Genomic DNA, 23,366 nt, shown 5'->3' with positions numbered 1-23,366 from the left:
GCTCTGAAGGAGCCTCCTGCGGCTGCTCAGAGCCCACGGGGCACTCCCCCGTCGGTCCCTCCCTTCCCCTGCTAATAGACACAAAAGGCTGGAAAACCATCTTGCCAAGTAGGCATCCAGGTTTACCACTGAGCTCTCTGAGGAATCCTGTCGCTTTGTAGCTCTCATTACAGCCCAGTGTTATTTCCTTAAAGTCTGTGCGTACATTTTAATGATTCATAAAACTCTGTAAGAGTCCCATGGTGGGGAGTGGGTGCAGCTGCGGGGGGTGGAAGGGATCGAGAGTGGGGCAGGGAGCCAGTACCAGGACGGTCTCCCCAGCAGCCCCTCCTGCCCTCCCCCACCCCAACCCCCTTTCCCGGGCCTTCACCCCAGCTCCCAAGCCCCGCACCCAAGGGCCAGGCAGGCCACGCTTCAAGGGAGGCGCCACAGCCAGGTGGGACCCTAGAAAGGGCTCTGGCTGTTGAGACGTTTGGACCAGGGTTCAGATCTCATGTCTGCCTCCTTCCTGCTGTGTGACCTCAGGCAAGCCATGTCCCCTGTCTGAGCCTCAGCAGGCAGGCTTCTTTGGTTGATGCGTGGCACAACAATAACTAGTGATAACTGAGCGTTTGTTTCCTCTTTGCCAGGTATTGTTCTGGGTCCATGACATGTATTAACTCATGCAATCCCACATCAGCGCTACAGGTACGTACTGTGCTTATGCCTGTTTTACAGATGAGGAAACCGAGGCAGAGGGAGGTGAAGGAACTTTTTGGAGGCCACACAGGCAGCCGAGCTGGGACTGAGATGAACATCTTCACTCTTAATTACTCAGTTTCTTGCCTCTCTGAACCTGGAGCAACTCGCTCGCCAGTAGGGGAGCCCATTCAGCCAGTCAGTGACTCAGTCATCGATGCCTTGAGCGCCACTCCGTCCCAGGCCCTGTGCCAGGTGCCCGGAATTCAGGGATGAATGGAGCAGACACAGTCCCTCTGCTCCGAAGCTTCTGTTTGGGGAACTGTGCGTGTTGTGGGTGGTACTGGCTGGAGACCAGCGGTAAACAAACAAGCAGCAAAGATCCCGAGAGTCTTTTCAGGACGGAAGAAGACACAGCAGTGGGAGGTGGGGGGTGAGCCTGGCTGGGGAGGCGGCATCACGGGCGGGCGGGGCCGCAGGGGCAGGTCCAGGTCTGCTGGCCCTCGAGGCCCCCGTGGCGGTGCTCAGGCTGCTCCGGGGCCCCGAGCTGGGGCCTCAGGCCCAGGAGCAGGGCCGGAGCCTGTGCTGGAGAGGGGAAGCCCAGCTCAGGTTACAGCCGTGGGCGGGCACGTGCGCACGCATGTGTGTACCTGCGCGTGCGTACCTGCGTGTGCATGCGTGTGCGGGGGTGGGGCGCGTAAAGACAGACTGATTCGCCAGGAGGCCGCAATAGGCTGACCGGACTCCGCTCCGGCTACGCCGCCACAGTCCGTGGCCCACGCGGCTTTGCTGAGCCAACGTCTCTCTCTTCCCACTGAGCTAGAAGCGCTCACGGTCCCCGGCCGCCTACGCGCAGCAAGCTGCCCTCGGGAGAACCGCGACAGGGGGTGACCGTCCTGGGGAGGCGCTGGGGCGCAGGCTCCCGGCGGCCGGTGCGCCCTGTCCCCCCACCGGGCACGCTCGCAGCGAGCGCTATGCACGCAGCCGCCCGGTCCCGTGAGCGGCTGGAAGGGGTGCTTGAGGGGAGCACCGTAAGGGGGCTAATTACCGGTGCCGGCGGCTGGTTCCGTCAGGCCTGGGGAGTGATCCGCGCAGGTTTAACCTGCCGTGGCCACCCTGCCCCCTCTGCCAGCGCAGGCCCCGGCTGGGGTGACCAGCATGACTCCAGGAGAGACTGGCTTCTGGTAGAGATTCCTTTGTGCTGAAAGGGAGCGCGCCCTTCCGCAGCTGCTCCCTCCAGCTGGGCGGACAGAGGTGGGCAGGTGTGATGCTCCGAGCCCAGGCTGGCATCTCCACACCGACACCGCGAGGGGAGATGCGGCCAACCTGCTGGGCAGGCAGATGGGAAGAGCCTCCATCCTCCACGGACCCGGACTGTCTGCACTGAGTCCCCCACATGGAGAAGCACACGCTCCAAGCAGGCAGGCAGACCTCAGAGAGGAGAGGAGAGAGCTGCCACGGTGTCACATGCCGAATCCCCGCAGGAACTTCTACCCGAGTGTCACGCTAATGCCTGTCCCTCCCTGTGGAAGCACAAGGCTGGAGAGAGGAGGTTCCCGGACCACCAGTGTCTGCCAGGGCGGGGCAGTGGGGAGGGTCCTGCAGTCTCCCTCAAACTCAGATGGTGGTGAAGGGCAGGCTGTGCTTCAGGGGCGGGCCCTGTCATCAGCCATCTATCTCCACAGCTACTGCGAAGAGGTCCTCCACTGAGGGGTTGCAGAGAGCTTCCCAAAGCACAGCCCCCCAAGTCAAGAGTCTTCCACTGCCATGCCTCAGGGTAGAAGGACATACCCAGCATTCAAGGCCTCTGTCCTCAAGATCCAACCAGCCTTTCCGGAGTTTTCCCCGCCACAGCCCATTCTCCTCCTACTCAGGGCCCTGCCACTTCCTTCCGTAGGGCCACCGTTGGCCAACTGTCCTCTAAAGGGTTCTTACTGATGGTCCGAGGATGGATTTGGGGGAGGTTCGTTGAGCCTGCTTGGGGCCAGACACAAACTCTTTGCACGAAACTACCTAATCCAATTTAAAGGCACTGCTGACTGAGGCAAACTTTAGTGAAAATGAATTACATGGAAAGAAAGAGAGGGTCCTGCCATCTATTACTGAACAACATCTATCCATCTGCCAGTTGGAATCATAACCGCCTTTCCCAAGTTTCCTCTTCAACCAGGTTTCTGCCTTCCTTGCTTCACTCCAAACCCCACTCTCCTTCAACGGAGCTGGCTCTGCCCCTATCCTCCACCTCTCAGGAGCCATCCAGCTCACAGTACGCTCAGCAAAAGCCTCAGCGCGAGCCCAAACATCCTGAACGCTACAGATGGCCCCACATCCAGCCACTCTCGTTTCCCAGGCCTGTACAGGGTGGTTACCAGGGCATGAATCACCCCCATCCTACAGATGAAGAGCCTGAGGTTCAGAGGTGGAGAGTCACAGAAAACTCGGAGATGCTCCCCAGCACCCGGGCCCCACTCCCTCAGTGACTCCTCTGGGTGGCTCCCAGACCATGGCCCCACCCGAGCCTCCTGCGTGAGAGTATCCGTCACTCCAGCCCCCTTCTCATCAGGGCTCCACTCCTCCCCAGTGGTCTCCAAACTTTAGCCCAGAGGAAGCGTGTGTCAGCACACAGCAAAAGGGAAAGTCAGGCAAGTGACGAGCAGCAACAACTTGCTTTCAAAGGTACAAACACGCCCGCGTCGCTGGGTCACAATCGTAGCACCCAGGAAACACCTTCGTAAGACAGAAGATCCATGGAACATGGTTACTGTGTGGCATTAGACGTGTGTATGCTGTCATCATGACACCTGTGCACAGAATGGATTGTGATTTTGTCTCAATGTGATCTTTCAGCGGCTGGAATTTCTCGGTTATTATCAGTACATCTTTCTTACGTGGACCTTCTCAGGAAACAGTAAGGGGTCAGTGAGCTGTTCATTCACCACTTGTGCCTGATGGTCTAGTGTTTAGATGTTTCCTTTCTCCTTCTACTCACAGAAGACGGCACTTCCCCACTCTTGAAGGTGGGAGGGTGGGAGGGGCAGTGGGCCTGAATGGCCAGTGCATGTCAATGGGGGTGACAGTTGCCGAGGCAGGGAAAGCTGGGGCTCCGTTCTCTAGGCTCTGAGGCTCACTCGTCCTGCTGAGTCAGCCGAGGAAGCCACATGTTCCAGACGTGCAGGTAGAGAGCCTTCTCTGGTGGCCGGGAATGCCATGTCCCGCACAACCACATTTTGCCTGAGTGAGAAATAAAACGTTAGGTTAAACCTCCTCAAATATTTTCAACTTCTACTTAGGTATAATATACATATTGTAAAATGCTTAGATGTTAGGTGCGTGGCTTAGTGAGTACTGATAAATGTATAAACCATGTAGCCACTATTCCAAGTTTTATTTTCCCGTCCATTTCCAGCCCCCTTCCTAGACAACGATGTTTTTTAGTTTCCAGGATACAAGCTTTGTACTTCTTTGGCTAAATCTATTCCTAAGTGTTCTATTGTTTTTGGTGCTATTGTAAGTGGAATTGTTTTCTTAATTTCAGTTTTGGATTGTGAGTATATAGAAATAGAACTGATTTTTGTATACTGTTCTTATACCCTGCAACCTTGCTGAATTTGCTTACTAGCTCTGTTGAGTGTGTGTGTGTGCACGCGTGTGTGAATTCCTTAGGATTTTTATATACAAGATGATGTCTTCCACAAATAGAGATCATTTTACTTCTTCCTTTCCAATCTTTTATTTCATTTTCTTGTGCCGTGTTGAATAGAAGTCGTGAAAGCAGACATCCTTGTCTCTTTCTTGATCTTATAGGAAAAGCTTCCTTTTAGCTTTTAACATGGACAAAGCAAATTCCTTTTCTGACTTTTCTACTCTATCAGCCCATTTCTTCTTCTCTGCTTCTGGAGAATCCAATTTAAGAGACGCCAGCTCACACAACTCCCCCTCCCCCACGCCCTATACTGGTTGCCAAGTTACTTAAAAAAAAAAAAAAAACTCTCAATAATAATAGCTATTGCTGAATGAGTTCACTAAGTCCAAGCTCTGGGCAAGCACTCCATGTAATGGTAGCACCACTCTTATATCAGGAAACTGAGGGGCACAGGTCTAGCAGGAGGCAGAGCTCAGCCTTGCATCCCATCTCACTGCTCTCTTTAGCACTGACTGCACTGTTCTCTGGGTACCACACTGCCCAAGAGCCATCTGACCACATCTAGGTCACACGGTCACCTCCAGCTACAAAGGAGAAGGGAGTCCAGAGAGGGAAGTATTTTTTATTTCCCCAAGTGCAGAATTTTATTTCCTGATTATTATTCTGAAAAATTTCAAACCCATAGAAACAGTGGAAGATATAATGGATTCCAATATACATATTTCACCTAGATTCACCTATTGTTAACATTTTTTCCCTGAACCATCTGAGTGCAGGTTGTAGACACTATGACACTCCCCCAATACTTCCAAATGCATCTCCCTAAAACAAGAAATTAACTTTAATTCAATAACGCCACCTAGGACACTATTCCATATATAAAACTTTCCCAATTGTTCCAAGTACCTTTTTATAGCTTTGTTGCTGTTACTGTCATTTTAATCCACGATATAATCAAGATTCATGGCTGTGTCTCATTGTTATGCTTCATGTTTTGAAACTTTTTTTTCACGACGTTAGCTTTCTGGAAGAGTCCAGGACAGCTGTCTTGTAGGATCTCACATTCTGGATTCGTCTGATTGTTTCCTCACGATTGGATTCAGGTCATGCATTCTTGGCCACAACACTCCAAAGGGGACACTGTGTGTCCCTTACATCTCCTGGGGAGGGGCATCACTTCATGTTGTCCCACTCTCTGTGATGCTAAGTTCAGCCATTTAGTTAAGGAAGTGACCTCCAGGTCTCATCAATGTAATAGTTTTCTCTTTATGATTGTTCGGAAATCTGTGGTGAGACTTGGGAGTTGTCACTCAACAGCTTTAGGATCCACTGATGATTTCTGCGTGATTCAGTTAATTCACTGAGGGTCACGAAATGGCAATTTTTAAATCTCACACTGATTTGCTGGCATTCTTTTGTAAAGAAGACCTGCCCCCCTTTTTTACATCCCCTCTCTTTTAACGCATGGACTATTGCATTTTTTAAAAAGTTAAATATGTTGTAGGTTCAAACTGTCAAACTGCTATAATGCTCAAGTTGTCCCAAGTTTGGCCAGTGGGAACTTAGGCACCAATTTTTCTAACCAGACACATTGTTACACCTAAGGAAGCTGGGTTCTGTCATAAGGAAGGAGAGAATGGGTACTGGGCAGCAAATAGGGGGCCTGTCCTAACACCTTACCTCCCCAAAGTCTCCATTTCCTGGGCCTTAGACTGGGGTAATACTCTCTCAGGATGGTTTCCAGGATTAAATGAGTTGGTCATGGATTAACTACATGCAAAGCATGTGTGCCTGCATCAGAGCCTGGTGCCACGAAGGTGCTCAAAAACCATGAACTTCTCTTCCCTTTCTCTCCTCTGCCGCTGCTTTTATTAAAATCCTCACCCTTCTTTGGATTTATAACATCACTCTCTTCACCCTTTTGCACTTCGGTTTTCTTTTCAGGGAAGTAGGGATACACGACTTGCTGGGTTGTCATGAGGCTTAGCCATGCTGGTGTCAGTGTAACCCCACTCTCAGTCTTGTGGGATTCCAATTCTCTCCCAGGAGTTTGCACATGGTGGGAGCAGGGGAGACCACACACAGTCTCATAGTCAGCTGTGGCCCTGACTCTTGTTTTGATGAATTAGTCCAGTGGTTAATTATTTCATCAACTCAGAAGTGAAATCCATCCCTTTCCTCAATTTTTATAACCCCTTCCACAGTCACAGGGTATTCGGGAGACCTTGAAAAACGTGAGGAACATGAAGTAGATGCTAAAATTGCCCCGTCCAGCTCGTGAGGCCATCCCCTGGCTGCTGTGGGTGTGGACTGCTGAGAGCTCACAGATGCCCGCTTCACTGGGCTGCCAATGACAGAATGCTGTGGGGAACAGAAGACCAGTCCCCTTGCCTTCGAGCCGGGCCAACTCTGGACATAATTTGTGCTCCAGAGCCCAGCTCTGACGGCATCTCAGCTTTCTCCTGAGGCACTCCCCCAGTAAACCATTTGCACCAGAATCCCATACTCAGGCTCTATTTATAGGGAAGAGATGGAGGAAGATCTCCAAATCAAAGTATTTTGAAGGAATCTGGCAGATGTTCTTGTTATCCTAGAGGATAAAAATCCTCTAGCACTCCCCCTGCCGTCCCCCCCTCCCCCCCCAATGTCCACCTTCTTCTTCACCCAAGCTGCTCTCATCTCAGAGCATCTCACTTTCTCTTCCACCCTCTGCTCCTCCCCGCTTCCCTTCCAGGTTCGAAAAGCCTCCAAATGACCCTTACTATTTCATGGAGCAGTCGGGGGTTCCCCAGTTCCAGATCCCAAACTCAGCTCCGGGCCTACTGTGGCAGATCAACGCGAGCCAGCAGCTCAGAGAACAAAAGGTGGCTGGGTTCAGGTGGCCGAGGCTGTGAGCCACAGTCACCGCGTCCATCACACGTGTGAGCCCGCGAGACAGGCGTGAACACGACGCCGGATACACGGTGCGTGTCTCCTCAACGCCGAGGGCCGTTCACTGTCCTCCCCGGGCCTTTAGAACAAGCTCTGGCCCCGCCGACAAAGCCCTCTCCACTCTGACCTTCAGCCCGCCTCCGGGTCTGCTCTGCACCCTCCCGCACTCGGGGCCCGCGCTGGGCCCTCGCTGGGCCCTCGCTCTCCTCCTGCCTCAGGGCCTTTGCACGAAGTTCTTCCTCCACCGCCTCCCCCACAGAGGGGCGCCTCCCGCCAGCTTCTCTCCTGGCACCGCGACGTCGCTGTCTTCCTCAGTGCCTTCACGCTCTCCGTCTTTTCACTGCAAACCTGCAGCGCCTCCGCCCGCCCAGCGCGGCCTCCTCGGTGGTGGCGTCCCGGTCACCGCGGCTACGCTCCTCGGCCAGCCATCTGGCCACGCGCCGTCTGGGCGCTGCGCCTCGTGCTCCTGGTCCAGTGGGCGGCCACCGCGAGACTACAGCCCCCACAATGCCGCGCGGCCCGCCCCGCGATTGGCTGAGCCTCGAGCTTCGGCCAATAGGACGCGGCCTTGTTGGCAGGTGGCGCCGGTCCCGTAAACGCCGGCGCACCGGAGCCCCCTCCCGCCATGGGCATCACCGAGAGCCGCGAGGGCCGAAGGGCGTCCCTCGGGATGGACCAGGAGGAGCGGGTCCGGGTGCTGCAGGGCATCCGGGTGAGCGGGCGGCCGGCGGGCGGGCGTGGAGGCGTCTGCCGGCGCTCGCCGCGAGAGGGCCGCGAGTTCGGAAGGCGCCGCAGGCCTGGCCTCCTCAGGGTGGGAGGACGGACGGAGACCGGGGGTCGGGGCCTCGTTACCTGGACCCCTGCCCGGGTGCGCCTTGGACGTTTGATCCTGTGCCCTCGCCGCCCGCGGACGCCCAAGCGTGTACGAGGACAACGAGCCGCCCCCCCTTGGGTTCCGGAGCCGCGCTGCTGACCTGACTGACCACCTCCCGTGCCAGTCCCCCCAAGCCCCCGCTCCCTCTTCGCTGGCCTCAGGACCTCCTTGTCCCTCGAGGTGCCGGCCTGCTCGGCTCGCGATCTCCGCACGGGTTGTGTTCGCGCCCCCAGTTTGCCTTATATCCGCTCTTGCGTTCTTGTAGTTCAGGTCTCACGTGAGGGTCCTTTCCTGACCATTCAGTCCAGAGTGCCTGCCCATCCCCGCGGTCGCACACTGGTTTTTGTCGTAGCGCTCGCTCATCTCCATTTGAAACTTCTGTTGATGCTTTACTTCTTTGTGTGTTTCCGACCGCAGTGTAAGCTGCTTGAGGCCAAGGCTCTTGTGTGACTGCAGACTGTATCCCCAGACTCTAGAGGAAGAATAAAAGCAGCTCACGCTTGAGTGCTTAGTGGGGGCCATGGGTTGTGCTAAACCCTTGACGGGTGCCCTGTCGTTTAATTCTCAACAGCTCTCCGAGAGGTCGGATTCTGTTCGCCCATTTTATGGATGGAGGACAGGCGGGGCACTGAGACATGAGGTACTTATCCAGGGTCACCTAGGTAACAAGCCGGCGAGCTGGGATTGCGCTCAGCGGGACTCCAGGGACTGTTCATTGAGTGCTCTGCTTGCTCCTGCACCTCTGCCTTGCACGTAGTGGGTGCTTTGTAAACCATTGCTGAGTGATTAAATGGACGAATCCCAGTGAAGCAGGCACCAGGTGTCCGTGGAATGCACAGAGCCGGGCATAGGTGAATTAGTTAATTAGGGAGCTGGCTCAGAAAAGGACATCAGGGCACTTCCCTGGCGGTCCAGTGGTTAAGACTCTGCTTCCACTGCAGGGGGCAAGGGTTCGATCCCTGCTTGGGGAAGTTCCACATGCCACGTGGTGTGGCCAAAAAGAAAAAAAAAAAAAAGAAATGGACATCAGGAGGTGTGACTTCTAGATAGTTGCTCATTAGCTGTGTGACCTGGGGTGAACAACTCATCTGCTGAGTCTCAATCACCACATCTTTTGAAAAACGGGGGCAGGCTGTGATAATCCTAGGTGCTGCCTTGGATAAGGTGATGTGTGTGCACGTGTTTAGAAAAAGTACAGAGTGTTTTGTGGGAGCCTCTATTCTTAGCATGCCTACGTAGCATATTTGGTACTTGCTAGGTGTTATCCAGTCTTGACCTGGCTTGGGGCAAAGTCAAAATGGAGAGAAGACGGCCCCGCTCACGTTGGAAGGTGAGAGGCCGTAGCCGAATCAGAATTTAGAAAGATGCCCCAAGCTCTGTGTGGGCGCTCTCCCACTGTTGTCACCTGCTTTGGAGAGTGTTGGAAAGTTCAGTCAGTCAGGGTCTTCTAAGGGAACGTCATCTTTTTTTTTTAACATCTTTATTAAGGTATAATTGCTTTACAATGGTGGGAACGTCTTCTAAGTGGACAGGGGAGCATCATCTCTTTTGGGTTTTATATCAGACAGCCACGTTTTATTTCTCTTAGCAGTTCTGCAAAGTATAAATTCTCTTTAAAAATGGAGAATCAGGCTTAGAGAGGTTAAGGAGTTTGCCCAAGGTGTTACTTCTGGGACTTTAACCCAGATCTTTTTGGGTACAAGAAATAGGCTTTTCTCACGGCTCCAACCTACCCTGCATCCTCCCAGTGATATGCAAGGCAGTGTGAAAATTCTGTGACAGCCTTTAGCTGTCCTGACAGGGTGCTGGTGCCATGCTTAGTTCTACCAGAGATTGTTAAAACTAGAGGGAGCTTTGGGCAAACTCATAAGAGAAAATAAAGAACTTGTCTAGAGGCATAGAGTTGGGGGCACCGCCCCATGTTCTGAGACCCCTTCCTTCCTTCCTTCCATCCATCCTTCCATCCTTCTTTCCATCCACTCGTGTGCCTGTTTTGAGAGAGGGAGACCAGAGAAAGGAGGTGATGGCAGTGCAGTGTTTGGTGTAAGGTTTTTCCTGCTAGCAAAGTGACTTGAGGGTTGGGAAGTCCACCTTGTCTTTAAGCAGGTGAGTGAAAATCACTAGAAAAGATCATTGGTTGAACCAAACGAGAAGTTAATTTAATAGAAAGTATAGGAGGTGTGTGCCAAGGAAGAACATCTGCCTGCTCCTTCAGAGAAAGTTAAATATTCTTTTTTATTTTTAAAAAATAAATTTATTTATTTATGGCTGCGTTGGGTCTTTGTTACTGCGTACAGGCTTTCTCTAGTTGTGGAGAGCGGGGCTATTCTTCATTGCGGTACATGGACTTCTCATTGCGGTGGCTTCTCTTGATGCAGAGCATGGACTCTAGGCGCCCTGGCTTCGGTAGTTGTGGCTCGTGGGCTCTAGAGCACAGGCTCAGTAGTTGTGGCGCATGGGCTTAGTTGCTCCATGGCATGTGGGATGTTCCCGGACCAGGGATCGAACCCGTGACCCCTGCATTGGCAGAAGGATCCTTAACCACTGTGCCACCAGGGAAGTCCGAAAGTTAAATATTCTTAAAGACCTCTTGTATTTAATCCCCCCGACCTGGTCCTGGAAAGCATTCTAGTTTCCTTAAAATGAAATGCCAGGACCTTGCTAGTTTGCACTCTCATTTGCCTAAGTTTACATAGAGAGTTCAAGCCCTAATTCCGAGGAAGGTAAAAGAAATTTAATTAATGCAAAAAGCTGCAATTATATTCACCTCTGTTTTTCAGAGCAAGCATGTGTGAAATACATAAAGATTTCATCTCAACCAGTGTGTTTCATCTCATCCTCCAGTAAGAGGAGGTACACACATAGCCACAACATCCTGTGTGTGACTGTCCCCTCTGCCCCTGCACAGCCATCTTTGGTGACTCAGCTGAAGTTGGTTGCATGTCAACATGCAGACCCCTGGCTGTTCTCCAGCCTTTGCCTCTTCCATCCACTCGGTTCCCGCTCCCCTTCCCAGGTCACTTCCCGAGGCTGCTGCTCTAGCTGTGTCCCCAGGCTCGTTTCACCCTCAGGGCTATACCACCTTTACCATCATTCATTGCCACGGGAGGCAAGTCGGGACCACTGCTGAAGGGAAGATCTCGGAGGAGGTCGAGGGACACAAGGGACAGCTCCCCGTGTGCCCACACCAGAGAGGCCAGGTGTCCCCGACGTGTGGGTACCGCTTCACCGCCACCTCAGCAAGTGCTCACTGTGAACTGGGTCCTGGCCTGGCAGAGACTACAGGGGACAATGCACAGGGCCCTGCCTCATGGAAACCTCATGCAAGGAGGGGGAACTGACCAAGAGAAAGAAAGAAGAGGCAGAAGAATAAAAAAGAATTGCAAGTGCCAAGAAGAAAACAAAAGGGATGCGAAGAGTGATGGGGCTTCCTGCTCAGGTGGGCTGGTCAGACAGTGCTGTTTGGATGAGGTGATGGTGACGACGGGCCTGGGCCAGCGGGGAAAGGCTTCTCTGCTCTGGGCTGAGTGGTTTCAGGGCACTGTGTCACCTGGTCCCCAGGCTGACCTTGGGAGATTTCATCCCAATGCAGAGGTGAGGAAGCAGGTTCAAGGAGGTGAAGGAACCCCCGGTCACAGTGAGTTGGTGGTAGAGCAGGAAGCTCAAACTTTCCGGCTCCATAGGCTGTGTGCTTGGCAGCCGCACAGTGGTTGGGATGGTGGAGGAAGTTGGCCAGGTGATGAGGCTAGACTGGTGATGCAGGGCTGTTCACACGTTCCTCTGGAGGCAACGTTGTGGTTCTCTATTCAGGGCTGGAGCTTTGGAAAGATTTTATCTGGTGATAGTGACTTTTAAAAAAATGGCTTTATTGAAATGTATTTTACATGTAAAATTCACCATTTCAGGGATTTTTTTAAAGCAAATTTACAGAGTTGCTTTAAATTTTTTAAAGCAGATTTACAGAGTTGAGCACAGTGGGATTTTAGAACATTCACGAGGCCTAAAAAGTTCCCTTGTACCTATTTGCAGTCACTCCCCACTCCCACTCCCAGCCCCAAGTAACCACTAAGCCTTCTGCCTCTGTGTTGTTTGCCTTTTCTGGACATTTCATGGAAATACATCGTGCATCTTTCATGTCCATTTCCCTTCACTTAGCACAATGTTCTTGGCGTTGGCTCCTGGACTTTGTGGTATGTATTAGGAGTTCCTTTTTATTGCCGAATACCATCTCATTGTATGGATATTCGAGTTGTTTCCAGTTCTTGACTATTATGAATAATGCTGCTGTGAACATTTGTACGTAAGGTTTTTTTGTGGTCATTTGTTTTCATTTCTCTTGGATAGATAACGTAAGAGTAGAATTGATGGGTCATTCTGTTTATGACTTTGGTGACTTACTAGGTTTAACTTTTTGAGGCACTGCCAAACTGTTTTCTGAAGTGGCTGTACCATTCTACATCCCCCTCAGCAGGATGTGAGGGTTCCAGTTTCTCCATACCCTCACCAACACTTGTTATCATCTTTTTGACTACAGCAATTCCAGTGAGTGTGAAGTGGTACCTCATTGTGGTTTGAATTTGTGTTTCCCTAATAACTATTCATGTTGAATGTTTTTTCATGTGCTTATTTGCTGCCCAGAAATATTTGTTTTTTGGTGAAATGTGTATTCAGGTCTTTTGCCCACTTTTAGTAGCTTTTGATGGGGTTGTTTGTCCTTTTTATGGAGTTATAAGCCCTTTATCATATCACGATTTGCAGATACTTTCTCCCAATCTGTGGCTTGTCTTTTCATTTTCTTAATGGTGTCTTTGAAGTGCAAACATTTGTAATTTTGATGATGTTTAACTTATTTTTTTTCTTTTAGTGATTGGGCTTTGGCATCATATCCCAGTAATCTTTGCCTAACCCAAGGTTATAGAAATTTTCTCGTTTGTTTTCATCTAAGAGTTTTGGCTTTTATACTTAAGTCTGTATCCATTTTTAGTTAATTTTTGTGTATGATGTGAAGTAAGGCTCTAAATCGGGTTGGCAAATCACTCTGCCATTTTAGGGTGAAAGCAGCCGTATACAATATGTAAATGAATGGGTGTGGCTATGTTCCAGTAAAACTTTATTTATAAAATCAAGTGTTGAGTTGGATTTGGCTCAAGCACTAGAGCTTGTTGAAGTCTGCTCTAAATACATCTTTTTTGTTTGAAATATTTAATTTTCTCAAACTACATTTGTTGAAAAGACTGTCCTTTCCCCATTTGAATTACCTTGGGACCTTGGTGAACGTCAGTTGATCATAAACATAAGGGTCTTGGACCCGGTGGGTTCCACCCTGGAGAGAGGTCACTGCATGTCTTCCACAGCAGCCCTGGTCTCCAGGATCCCACCTGCCGTCTCTGCAGAGCGTTGCCTGGTTCCACCCTCTTGCCCTCCTGCACTCCACCCCGGTCATCTCTTTTGTCCTCATTTGTGAGCTGTTGACCTCCGGGTTTTAAACACCCAGACCATAGGTGTCCCCATGCTGCTGGCCATGTCCCACTGCAAGTCTCCTGGGCGCCTGTGATTCACTGCATCCCCCCCACTGCCTCTCCCACTCTCACTGTTCCTGACGTGTGAAGGTCCACCCAGCTGGTCCCCACGCAGGAAGCTGATCCCACGTTCCCTTTTTCTCTGCATCTAATGTCAACTCTTGTGTCTTCCCTTCCAGCTGCTTCTGTTTCATCCTCTCCTTTTTACCTTCAGGAACTCTTGATCTCAGCCAGGCCCGCCCCACCTTCCCCTTGCCCGTATGACAAGTTGTTCTTTCTCCCAGCAGGCTTGCCTGCCACAAATCTGTACTTCCTGGCGCTAGCGGGGTAATGTGTTTTTAAAAGGTACATTTTACTTTTGAGCAGCTCTCAGGCGGTGGGGATAAAATCCAGACAGTCCCAGTGGAGGTCCCTCCCTTCCAGGCCCAGCGGCTTCGCTCTCAGAGACGGTGCCCCCAGCTGGTGGTGTCAGTGATCATTCAGGGTTAAAGCTGAGGTGCGACCCGCTTACTTCCCACCAGTACGTGCTTCCCGCTGTCTCCAGGTTCAATGCAGATTCCTGGGCCTGGCTCCCGAGGCCCTCCGTGTTCTGGTGCCACCTTCTCCTGTCGCCGCCCGTCCCTCGGGGAGGACACGTGCTGCCGTGCTGTTTCGAGCTGTGCTCCTCTGTCTGCAGGGCTCTCTCCCTTCCTTGGCTAAATTCCTCCTTGGCCTTGCGACCAGTTCAGGGGTTCCCTCTGTGCTCTCGCTGGTCACCGTCCTGGGTGGGGGGAGCTCTGCCCCGTGAGCAGGACCTCGTCTCCTGGTCTGTGGCCCCAGCATGTGACCCGGAACCGGGCTGAAGTCAGCAAGATCCTCGCTGGGCAGAGGTTTAAGCTACTGGCTCCATATTTCTTGGATGAAACCATCAGTCCAGAAACTTTGTGGTATTAATCGACGACATTTAAAACTTGGAGGCGTTACATCAATTCAATTTTCAGTTTTTTGGGGGGAAAGAATTGAAAGTCTGGTCCACATTTCCAGGTGGCGCCCCTTGGCTGGACCTATGAAGTAGCCACCCTCTCCGGGGCTGTGCTGTCTCCTGTCCTCGCCACGTTGTCCTGGCACTCCCGCTTTGCTGCCAGGCCCGCCTCATTTGTTTTTGTCACCTGCCTGGTCCCGTGGGCGTCGGTGGTTGCCACCTTTCTGGGGGGGCCTCCAGGACTCTTCTCGTCCAGATACTCGGATTTAAATCTGTGGATCTAATTGCAGCTCACAGAAAACTGGAGGACTAGCCAACAAAATCTCCACAGCAACAGCCGCAGGCAAAGCAGAGGAATCTTCTTAGAGTCACAGGAGGGCAGCGCCTCTCCGGGGTCAGGTGTCTGGGCCCCAGGGGCCGCTGACAGACCCAGCTCGTCTGGAACATGCCAGTGCTCAGCCTGCGCGGGGGGAGCCGTGGGCCAGGAAGCGCGAGAGCAGCAGGCTGCGCTCAGCGGGTGCTCGGAAGGCGGCGCGTGAGTGGCCGCAGTGGTGGCCGTGGAGGGTAGCTGGCTGCTGACTTGGGCCAGCGCCTTCCCTCGCCCTTGGGTCACGTTTGGGCTTGGGATCTCGGTGTGCCTCTCCGGCCTGGTCACCTGGTCCAGCCTCCCACTCACACATGCCTTTGTCAGGCCCTCGGACAGGCCAGACTCGGCCCCTCTCAGAGGCTTTGCACTCATCCTCCCCTCTGCTCGGAACTAGATCCTTTTTTCTTGGATCTCAAGATGGGATTGTGGCGGGGCCTCCTCCCTCTAGGGTGGTGGTCTCCTGTTAGTGCCATCTCCTCTGAGGGGTCTTCCTGCCATCCCATGTGCACCCGGCCCTGCCGGACTGTATTTTATTCTTTCCCAGCGCTTAACCACTAACGTGCTTCACAGATTTTAAAGACACATATTTTTGAAATAGAGATCCCCTGTAATATTGATAGGTGGAGAAATCCACCTCTCACCCTTTGCCGTTAGTCCCCGTTTCCCCCCTCCCCCAACCCCCAGGCAGCCAATCTAGTGTCTGTCTCTAGAGATTTGCCTTTTCTGGACGTTTCACACAGGTATGCGGCCTTTTGTGTCTGGCTTCCTTCGCTGAGCACGATGGTGTGGCCTGTGTTAGTAGTTCATCCCTTTCTATGGCTAATAGTCCATTATTTTTATTCACCTACCCGTCAGTTGATGGATATTGGGTTGTTTCCACCTTTGGCATCACAGATAATGCTGACGTGAATGTGCAACTTGCTGTGAACGTGTATTTGCATTTGTCTTGAGTGGGTACCCGGGAGTGGGATTGCTGGGCCTAATGGTGACTCTGTGTTGAACTTTTGAGGAACTCCCAGACTGTTCCCCACTGCGGCTGCACCATTTATTTGCCACCAGCAGTGTAGTAGGGTTCCAGCTTCTCCATGTCCTTGCCAGCAGTTGTCACTATCTGACTTCTTGATTATAGACATTCTAGTGGGTGTGAAGTGGTCTCATTGTGGTTTGAATTTGCATTTCTCTCATGACTAAGGATATTGAGCATCTTTTCATTTGCTTATGGGCCATTTGTGTATCTTCTTTGGAGAAATGACTCTCTGATGCTTTGCCCATTTTTAAATTCGGTTGTTTTTCTTTGTATTATTGAGTTGTGGGAGTTCTTTGTATATTCTAGATACATGTCCCTTGTCAGATATATGATTTGCAGATTCTGTGGGTTGTCTTTTCAGCGTACTTGATTGTGTCTTTTGAAAAACAAAACTCTAATTTTGATGAAGTTCAGTATATGTTTTCTCTTTGATTGCTCATGCTGTTGGTGGCATATCTATACATTCACTGCCAAAGCCAAGGTCAAAAAGATTTACGCCTGTGTTTTCTTCCAAGAGTTTCATTGTTTTAACTCCTGCATTTAGGTCTCCGATCCCTTTTGAGTCAGATTTTGTATATGGTGTGAAGTAGGGGTCTAACTTCATCCTTCTGCACATGGATGTCCAGCTCTCCCAGCACTCTTTGCTGGAGAGACTATTCTTTCCCCATTAAATGGTCCTGGCACCCTTGCCAGTCAGTTGAGCACAGATGTATAGGTTTATTTGTGGGTTCTCAATTCTCTTCCACTGCTGTGTGCGCTTGGTCTTCTCTTGTTCTATAATCATTAATTAGCTATGTGATTTGTATCTGTCTTAAATACTAGAGGGACTCAGTTATTATTATTGTAATCTTTACTTGCTATAAGAAATGTTCATGGTAAAAAACTGAAACACAGAAGTGCCCAAAGTGAACGTCCTGGCCCGGCCGCTCCTGTCCCATGTGCAGGACACGCCCCAGGACGTCTGGTGTGTGCCCCGAGTGGATGCGTACATGGGGAATGTGTGTGTGCCAAGGTCAACGTGTATATATCGCAGGTCTGCGTCTTTATAATTGTGTATCTGTTTTACAAAGTCTAGATACAAAGTGTCCTCTGAGTCCCGGGTCAGCGGTGGCATCCTTCCATGGCAGGCACATGTCTTACCCGTCCTTTCTCGACAATTCCGCGGTGTTTCATAGGAGGCGCACCATCATTTCTCTCACCACTGCCTGTCGTTGCTATCATGTTGTTTCCTTTTCCTGTGCGAGTCCAGCGCTGCTGTGCACACGTGGGAGCACTTTCCTCGCCTGGATCCCTGAAGTGGAGCTGCAGATGGTGGACTCGGTCCTCAAGTCATCTTAACGTCTCCCCTCGCTGTGCTTTGCGATGCCTTGCACATACTGGGCACTTAATAAATATTTATTGCTGTCAACTCTTAGGGGCTTTTATTCTGGATTCATCCCTCGCTGGCTGTTTCATTTCAGTCAAGTGTTTTATGACACCCTCGTACCCATTTCACTTCCTCTACAATGAGGGAAAGATTTGATCATCCGGTCGTCACTGGGGGAGCCAGGGTGAAATGAGCCAGGCCGTGCTGGATTTTCTGCTGTGACGGTGGCCCTGGTGGGACTCAGACGGGAGGGAGAGGTGGCCCCGGCCCTCAGGGTATTTACAGACCATTAGATGAGACCGGTAGAATGTGAGGCACTTCCTAAGAGGTGCGCCTGTTGTAACAGGGAAAGGATTGGGAGAAATGGTCCTTAACTTGGGTGCTGTCTGGAAGAGCCCACCGTAGAGGGACCCTGGGACGCCCACAGGGAAGGGTGAGGTTTGCACAGCTGGAGGCATCCACCCTCTGTACAGGGTGGGGCTGCAGTGGTTCTCAGCCGAACGGATTCAGGGCAGGAGAGAAGGGGAACTCGGGGTCCCCTGAGTGTGTGGGAGCAGAAGGTGCAGCCGGGAAGCCAGTGGGGGACACACTGTGGCCCGTGGAGTCCAGGCTGGGCGTGGCGTTGACCTGGCGGGTGCCAGGCCAGCACGAGAGGTTTCTGTGTGGAATTCCTTACGTTATTGGGGTTGGTCTTGCAGAATTAGTCTGCTCAGAAATCTGGGGCATGGGTAGAGGGGAGTCTTCACTTCCAGAAGGTCTGTCATTTAACTGTTCCCCTCAATCCTTCCCACAGCTGTCCGAAAACGTGGTCAACCGCATGAAAGATCCCGGCCAGCCTTCCAGAGTGGGGCCGCTGACCCCTGCAGCTGCCGCCCTTGTCTCCTCTGAAGGCCGGGAGAAAGGTAGGCCGGGGTGGCAGTTCTGCGCGGGGACGGAGTGGGCGCTCCTCCTGGAGATGAGCTGCCGGCTGAGCCTGCGGGCGGTGCATGACGTGAGCGCCTCCCGCGAGAGAGTGGCCCCCGAGCCGGGTGCCGTCCTGTTCAAGGATTACAGCGCCGTGTAGTCAGAGCCTCCGTGACCATGGCCAGGGCCGGAAGTTCCCCACTGTTCCAGCTTCTCCGCACGTAAGCAGTGAGTGGGTGACCTTGGCGCCAGCCCCCAGAGCTCTGACCTGCCCTCACGCTCCGGGGTCCTGGCCCAGCTCCTGGGACGGTGCTCGTGGGGCTTCCAGGAGGGTCGCCACCCCGTGCCCCCGGCTCCTTCCCCAGCTCGCTGTGGAGCTGCTGCCTGAGCTGGACTGGAAGCGCTTTTGTTCCCCACTGTGGTGTCCGTCACAGGTGAAGAAACCTGTGCTTTTCTCCAAGTGACTCCTGTCAACAAACACAAAGGAACACTAGAGTTTGAGTGGAGAGCGTATGGCGCAGAAACATTAAGATACTACAGACAAGAAAAGCCCTCGTGGCGGTTGATTAAGGAGAAGAGCTCGTTGATGAGAACCTGGGTCCCCCTGCTGTAACCTGAGGTGTGAGTTGTACGCTGACGGGCTGGAGGGGCCTGGCCGTGCGGGGCATGGATGCCGTCCCGACCCACAGTGAGTGACTGCGGCCTCACGTTGGAGCTGTTTTCTCTGCCCATCGGCCCCGTTCGGGTGCAAGCGCGTAGGAGGCCGCACCTTCCTTGTCCACCCGGCATGTCCTGAGTGCCGGCCAGGGATGCGGTCATGAGGCGCGCGCTGGCACACGCAGGCCACGTGGCCCAGGGCAGCCCAGCTCCCGTCAGGAGCCGCGTGCGCAAGCCTGTGGCTTACAGTGTCACGCGACAGTGCGACATGCCGCAGAAGCCCACAGAAGACGCCCTCGTCTTTTTCCGGGGCGTCATCCTCACCGTCTCTGCGGCCGGCTGGAGAGAGGGTTGAAGAGGCCTCACGTGCGTGAGTGAGCTGTAGGAAGGGGAGAGGCAGAGGGCGAAGATGGCTGAAATATGTCAGGCCACGTCAGGTTCAGCCTTGGAAGAGAAAAGAAGCATTTGTTTCAGTCTTGCTACGTTTGAGCAGTTTAAAAAGCAAGAAGAGTGGTTCATCTATCATTCGGTTTTGGTTTAACAAAGTATTTTGCTGTTTGAGGGTGAGTGAGTTTGGAGGTTCTGCGGGCTGGATTTGTCAGCATGGGCGGAATGCCCTGAAGTGGACGAATTTTAAAATACTTTTACATTTAAAATCCAGTGTCTGCTTTTACTTTAGTGATAGAACAAGATAGAAAAAGAAGTTAAAATTAAACCCTTGTGCCAAACCATACGCCAAATGCGTGTCAGAGGAAGTCACAAGTTGAACTGGGAGAGGTGCAGTCATACAGCTAGAGCGGCAGGCAGCCTCTTAACCCCGTGTCAGGCAAAGAGACCTTAAATGAAGAGGAGGAGTGGGGCTGTGACTGAACGATTGGAGACAGTTTAGAAGAAATGAATGAACAAAGAGTGACAAACTAGGGAAGTAGAACTGACAGGGAGGGAGCAGTGTTCATATGTAAAGAGTCCTTGAAGCCCTCTGATGGCTGCATGGAGAATGTGTACAAACGGTCAGAGAGGTGACGATAGCCAGCTCCATGGAGGGTTGACACACTTGAACCTGCAGGCTGCCGCGGAGCGTGGGCGCGGGGGTCCGGCCACAGGCTCTGCGGTGGGTGCACGCGTTACTTTTGTAGTCGTGAAAAAGGAAAACTGTATAGAAAGCAGAAATAAACGTGATAGACCTTACGTCACTAGAGTTGTTGTAAGTCAGGCCCTAAGCCCAGGGAGCGTTCATATCACATCCACACCAGGCAGCGGTGCCTCCTGCACGTTCCCGGCCGAGGACCTGGTGCGGCCCCGAGGGCTGCCCTCCCCGGCCCAGCGCGCCTGCCTGGCCTTCTGGGAGAGGCGTGGGCCTGGGTGAGTCCCGGGGTGCTGCGCCCGGCGAGGGCCCTTCCGGAGGGGCTGAGCCCCCCAGCCTCCGAGGTCAGTAGCTGAAAAGGTCTTGGGAGAAGCACCCCCTCCCGTCTGCCTCCCAAAGCCTTGTTCCCCGGCCGGGTCTCGTGCGGCCCGAGAGGCTGAGCGTGGAGGCCTGCGATGGGGTGGAGGGCATGTGACCAAGGCCTCAGCGGAGTGGGGACGCTGAAGCCTGGGGCAGTGGGGAGGAACAGAACCTCAGTGTCACTGCGCGGTGGGAGAGGAGAGTGAATTGGGTTTGCTCGGAGATCCCCACGTTCTCGGTCATGGGAAGGTAGACCTCCTGCGACAGCTTGAAGGGCCCAGTGACACTAGAGGTGAAGCAGGTGAAAGGTGACATAGATGTCCTTAAGTGGGGCATTGGCCACATTCAGGATCGGAACCCTACAGAAAGGGATCTGAGAGAAACCAGGCACGAGGAGTCTCCCCCCATGGCCCCCGCCCTGCCAAGCCAGCCGACACCCCGGGGCTGTGCTCTCAGCTCGGACAGAGCAGAGCTTCCCTCAGCCGGTCTGGCCTCTGGGGAAGGTGACCTGGATTCCCAGTGGCCGCAGAGGGAGGAAGGGGGATTTGGATCACCGCACTCAGGTGTCCATGCTGACCCAGCGACCAAGCCGTCCTATGCAGGAGACGGGCAGAGGGGCCTTCGGGTCACCCCTCTCCTAACCACAGAGTAAGGCTGTGTTCTGTGTCTGCCTGGGGCACATCCGTCCATGGGGTGACGTCCTGGGCCCTTTCCTGGGTGACACTGTGCCTCTGTCCGTCCGTGGGTTGCTGCTGATGGACTGACCTTCTCTTCTCCCCCTTTGCAGAGTCTAAATCGCGCAGGCCGGAGAGTGGCGGTGGCCGGCGGCCCTCGGGGGCGGAGGTGGATCTCCTCAAGAGGTAAGCCGAGGGCCCATTCACCCCGGCCCTGCGCCCCGGCCCAATGCACCTTCCTCACTGGATACCTTCTCCTCCTAAAGGCCGGAGTGTTTGCGTCACAAATGCCATCTTATTTAGGTGGGATGCCAAGCCTGTGATTTAGGTGGCACTAGTCCCAGTGTTCAGATGAAGACATTCCCGGGTGTGGGAGGGCCAGGACTAAATGGCGAGTGGCCGCATTGCTAGCCTGGTGCGTGCCGCTGTGTTTGCAGGAGCTGCCTCCATGGACTGGCTCCAGGGTGTGGGTGGCCTCTCCCAGCACAGGCCACAGCCCAAAAGCTTCCCTGCCTGGGGGCTGGTAGGCCAGTGGCCGGGCCCAGAGGTCCCCAGAGTAAACCGTGAGACTCCAGGCCTTGGGGAAGGCGGAGCTGAGGGCCCCTCTCCCTGGGGTGTGGTCCGCGGGGCCCGGTGTGGAGTTGTCACAGCGCTGACTCATTGAGCTGTCGGCTGGTACTGAGAGACCTCGTCTGCAGCCTCCAGGCCGTGGCCTCTGTAACAGGGACTCAGAGTTAGCTTAGGGGCCCCCGGTCAACCACGGCTGGACGGCTCCCTCTGCAGGTCAGCCCAGCCATGGCTGTTCCGTGGTCAGGGGTCAAGACCCCACCTTCTGAGAATTTCCAGTCCTTAATCCCAAGAGGCCTCCCAAAAATAAATAACCAGAACCTTTTTAAAAAAATGCTTTTAAACATTTTAAAAATGTTGAAGTAACACATGCTAATGGAAGACTTAGGATAATATATATGAAAGGAAAAAACCGCCCATAGATTCATCATCCCTTGTTAGTATTTTGGACTATTTCTTTCAGATGTCTTCTTTCCTCTAGTTTAGGGTTATTTTTTCAAAGTCATGTAAAATTTTGTATCTTGCTGTTTTTACCAGTCTTCTAATTATCTTCCATTTGTTGCACCTCGTCGTAAGCGTTTTTATTGCTGAAGGCGCCGTATGTGGGTGCTCAGTTTTAAAGCCGCGCATGGCACGGTGGGCAGTGTGGTGCTGAGGGCTTCGCGTCTGTCACGTGCCCCCAGGCCGACCTGCTGCGGCCTCTTCACTGTGTGCGTTTTCTACACCCTAATAAATAACACTCCTGAGAACATCTCAGGGCCAGTAACTTTTTTCTCTCTCTAGGAAGATTTTATTAGGAAACAGGTCCAAGGATAGGGACGCGTTCAGGATGGAGAGTTGAATGTTCAAAAGCAAGGCTGCTGCTTCTGAACCTTCCTGCCCGCAGGTGGGGGAGGTGGGCTCCCCCCTCGCCCCGCCCCTCTAAAGGAGCGGCTCGAGTGAGGGTTGATCCCGTGCCCCGAGGATCTCTCATTTGGCGTTTGGCTGTCTGATTCCTCACCTGGTTGTCAGGCCTTCTGCTCCCAATCTGTAGTGTTCTGGCTGAGAAAGTGTCACACTGTCCCTGCACACGCCACTCCCAGGGGACTGTCACTGGTGCCTGACCCTCTCTGGCACCGCAGCGCTCCACCAGCCTTCACGTCCCTGGCCCCTGGCAGATGAAGCGAGCTGCGTCTGCATCCGCGTCTCCTGTCTCTCCCTGGCCCAGGTGTGACAGGGGGCAGGCCGTGGTCCAGGACGAGCTGCTCCAGGTGGTGACGAGGGACACAGAGGCGGCTGCCAAGCCCCGGAGCACGTCCCTGCGGCAGGGGGAGGGCGGCATGGACCCGGAGACGCATCGGTCCGCCCAGCTGGTGAGTGTGGGTCCCTGGCTGGCCTCCTGGCTCAGTGGTTCTGGGAAGCAGAGGTTGGCCCTGGAACCTGATGGGTCCGAAGTCCCAGCTTCTCCTCTGTGGAAAGGGTGTCTTTCTAGGGACCAGGAGTGGGGGGGGGGTTCTTATAGCCCCGGCTCTGTCATTGATTTGCTTTGTGGCCTGTGGCCTCAGGTCTGCACAGTGAGAGCTGGATCATTGGGTGCTGGGTCCCGGAACCTCACAGGTGTAAGTGCTGTGAGGACATGTGTTCCAGGAGGGTGCAGAGGGAGAGTACTGTGGGCTTGGGGCCTTGCAACAAGCCAGAAACAGAAGGAGAAGTCACCCTGGGTGCGGAGCCGAGCTGTCTGCCCACTGGCTGGGGCGCATCCTCCGGCCCCAGGGA

At 53.3% G+C, this 23,366-nt stretch overlaps 1 protein-coding gene across 2 annotated transcripts in view; it reads left to right on the top strand.

Moving 5' to 3' along the window:
* Window positions 1-7,838: 7,838 nt before the first annotated feature.
* Window positions 7,839-23,366, top strand: part of CHCHD6 (coiled-coil-helix-coiled-coil-helix domain containing 6) — a 126,447-nt gene continuing 110,919 nt past the window's right edge. The window contains exons 1-5 of one of the 2 annotated variants that reach the window (XM_029243934.1): window positions 7,975-8,766; window positions 10,907-11,565; window positions 18,160-18,268; window positions 21,158-21,230; window positions 22,819-22,963. In XM_029243934.1, the coding sequence (XP_029099767.1) occupies window positions 11,536-11,565; window positions 18,160-18,268; window positions 21,158-21,230; window positions 22,819-22,963 (357 nt within the window). In that variant the 5' untranslated portion in view covers window positions 7,975-8,766; window positions 10,907-11,535. The other variant, XM_029243932.1, reaches the window with a different exon arrangement.

The sequence above is a fragment of the Monodon monoceros genome, unplaced genomic scaffold (assembly GCF_005190385.1).
Source record: "Monodon monoceros isolate NGI ecotype Baffin Bay Population unplaced genomic scaffold, NGI_Narwhal_1 Super_Scaffold_3, whole genome shotgun sequence".
Classification (NCBI taxonomy): Eukaryota; Metazoa; Chordata; class Mammalia; order Artiodactyla; family Monodontidae; genus Monodon; species Monodon monoceros.
This window is presented reverse-complemented; position numbering and strand designations above follow the sequence as displayed.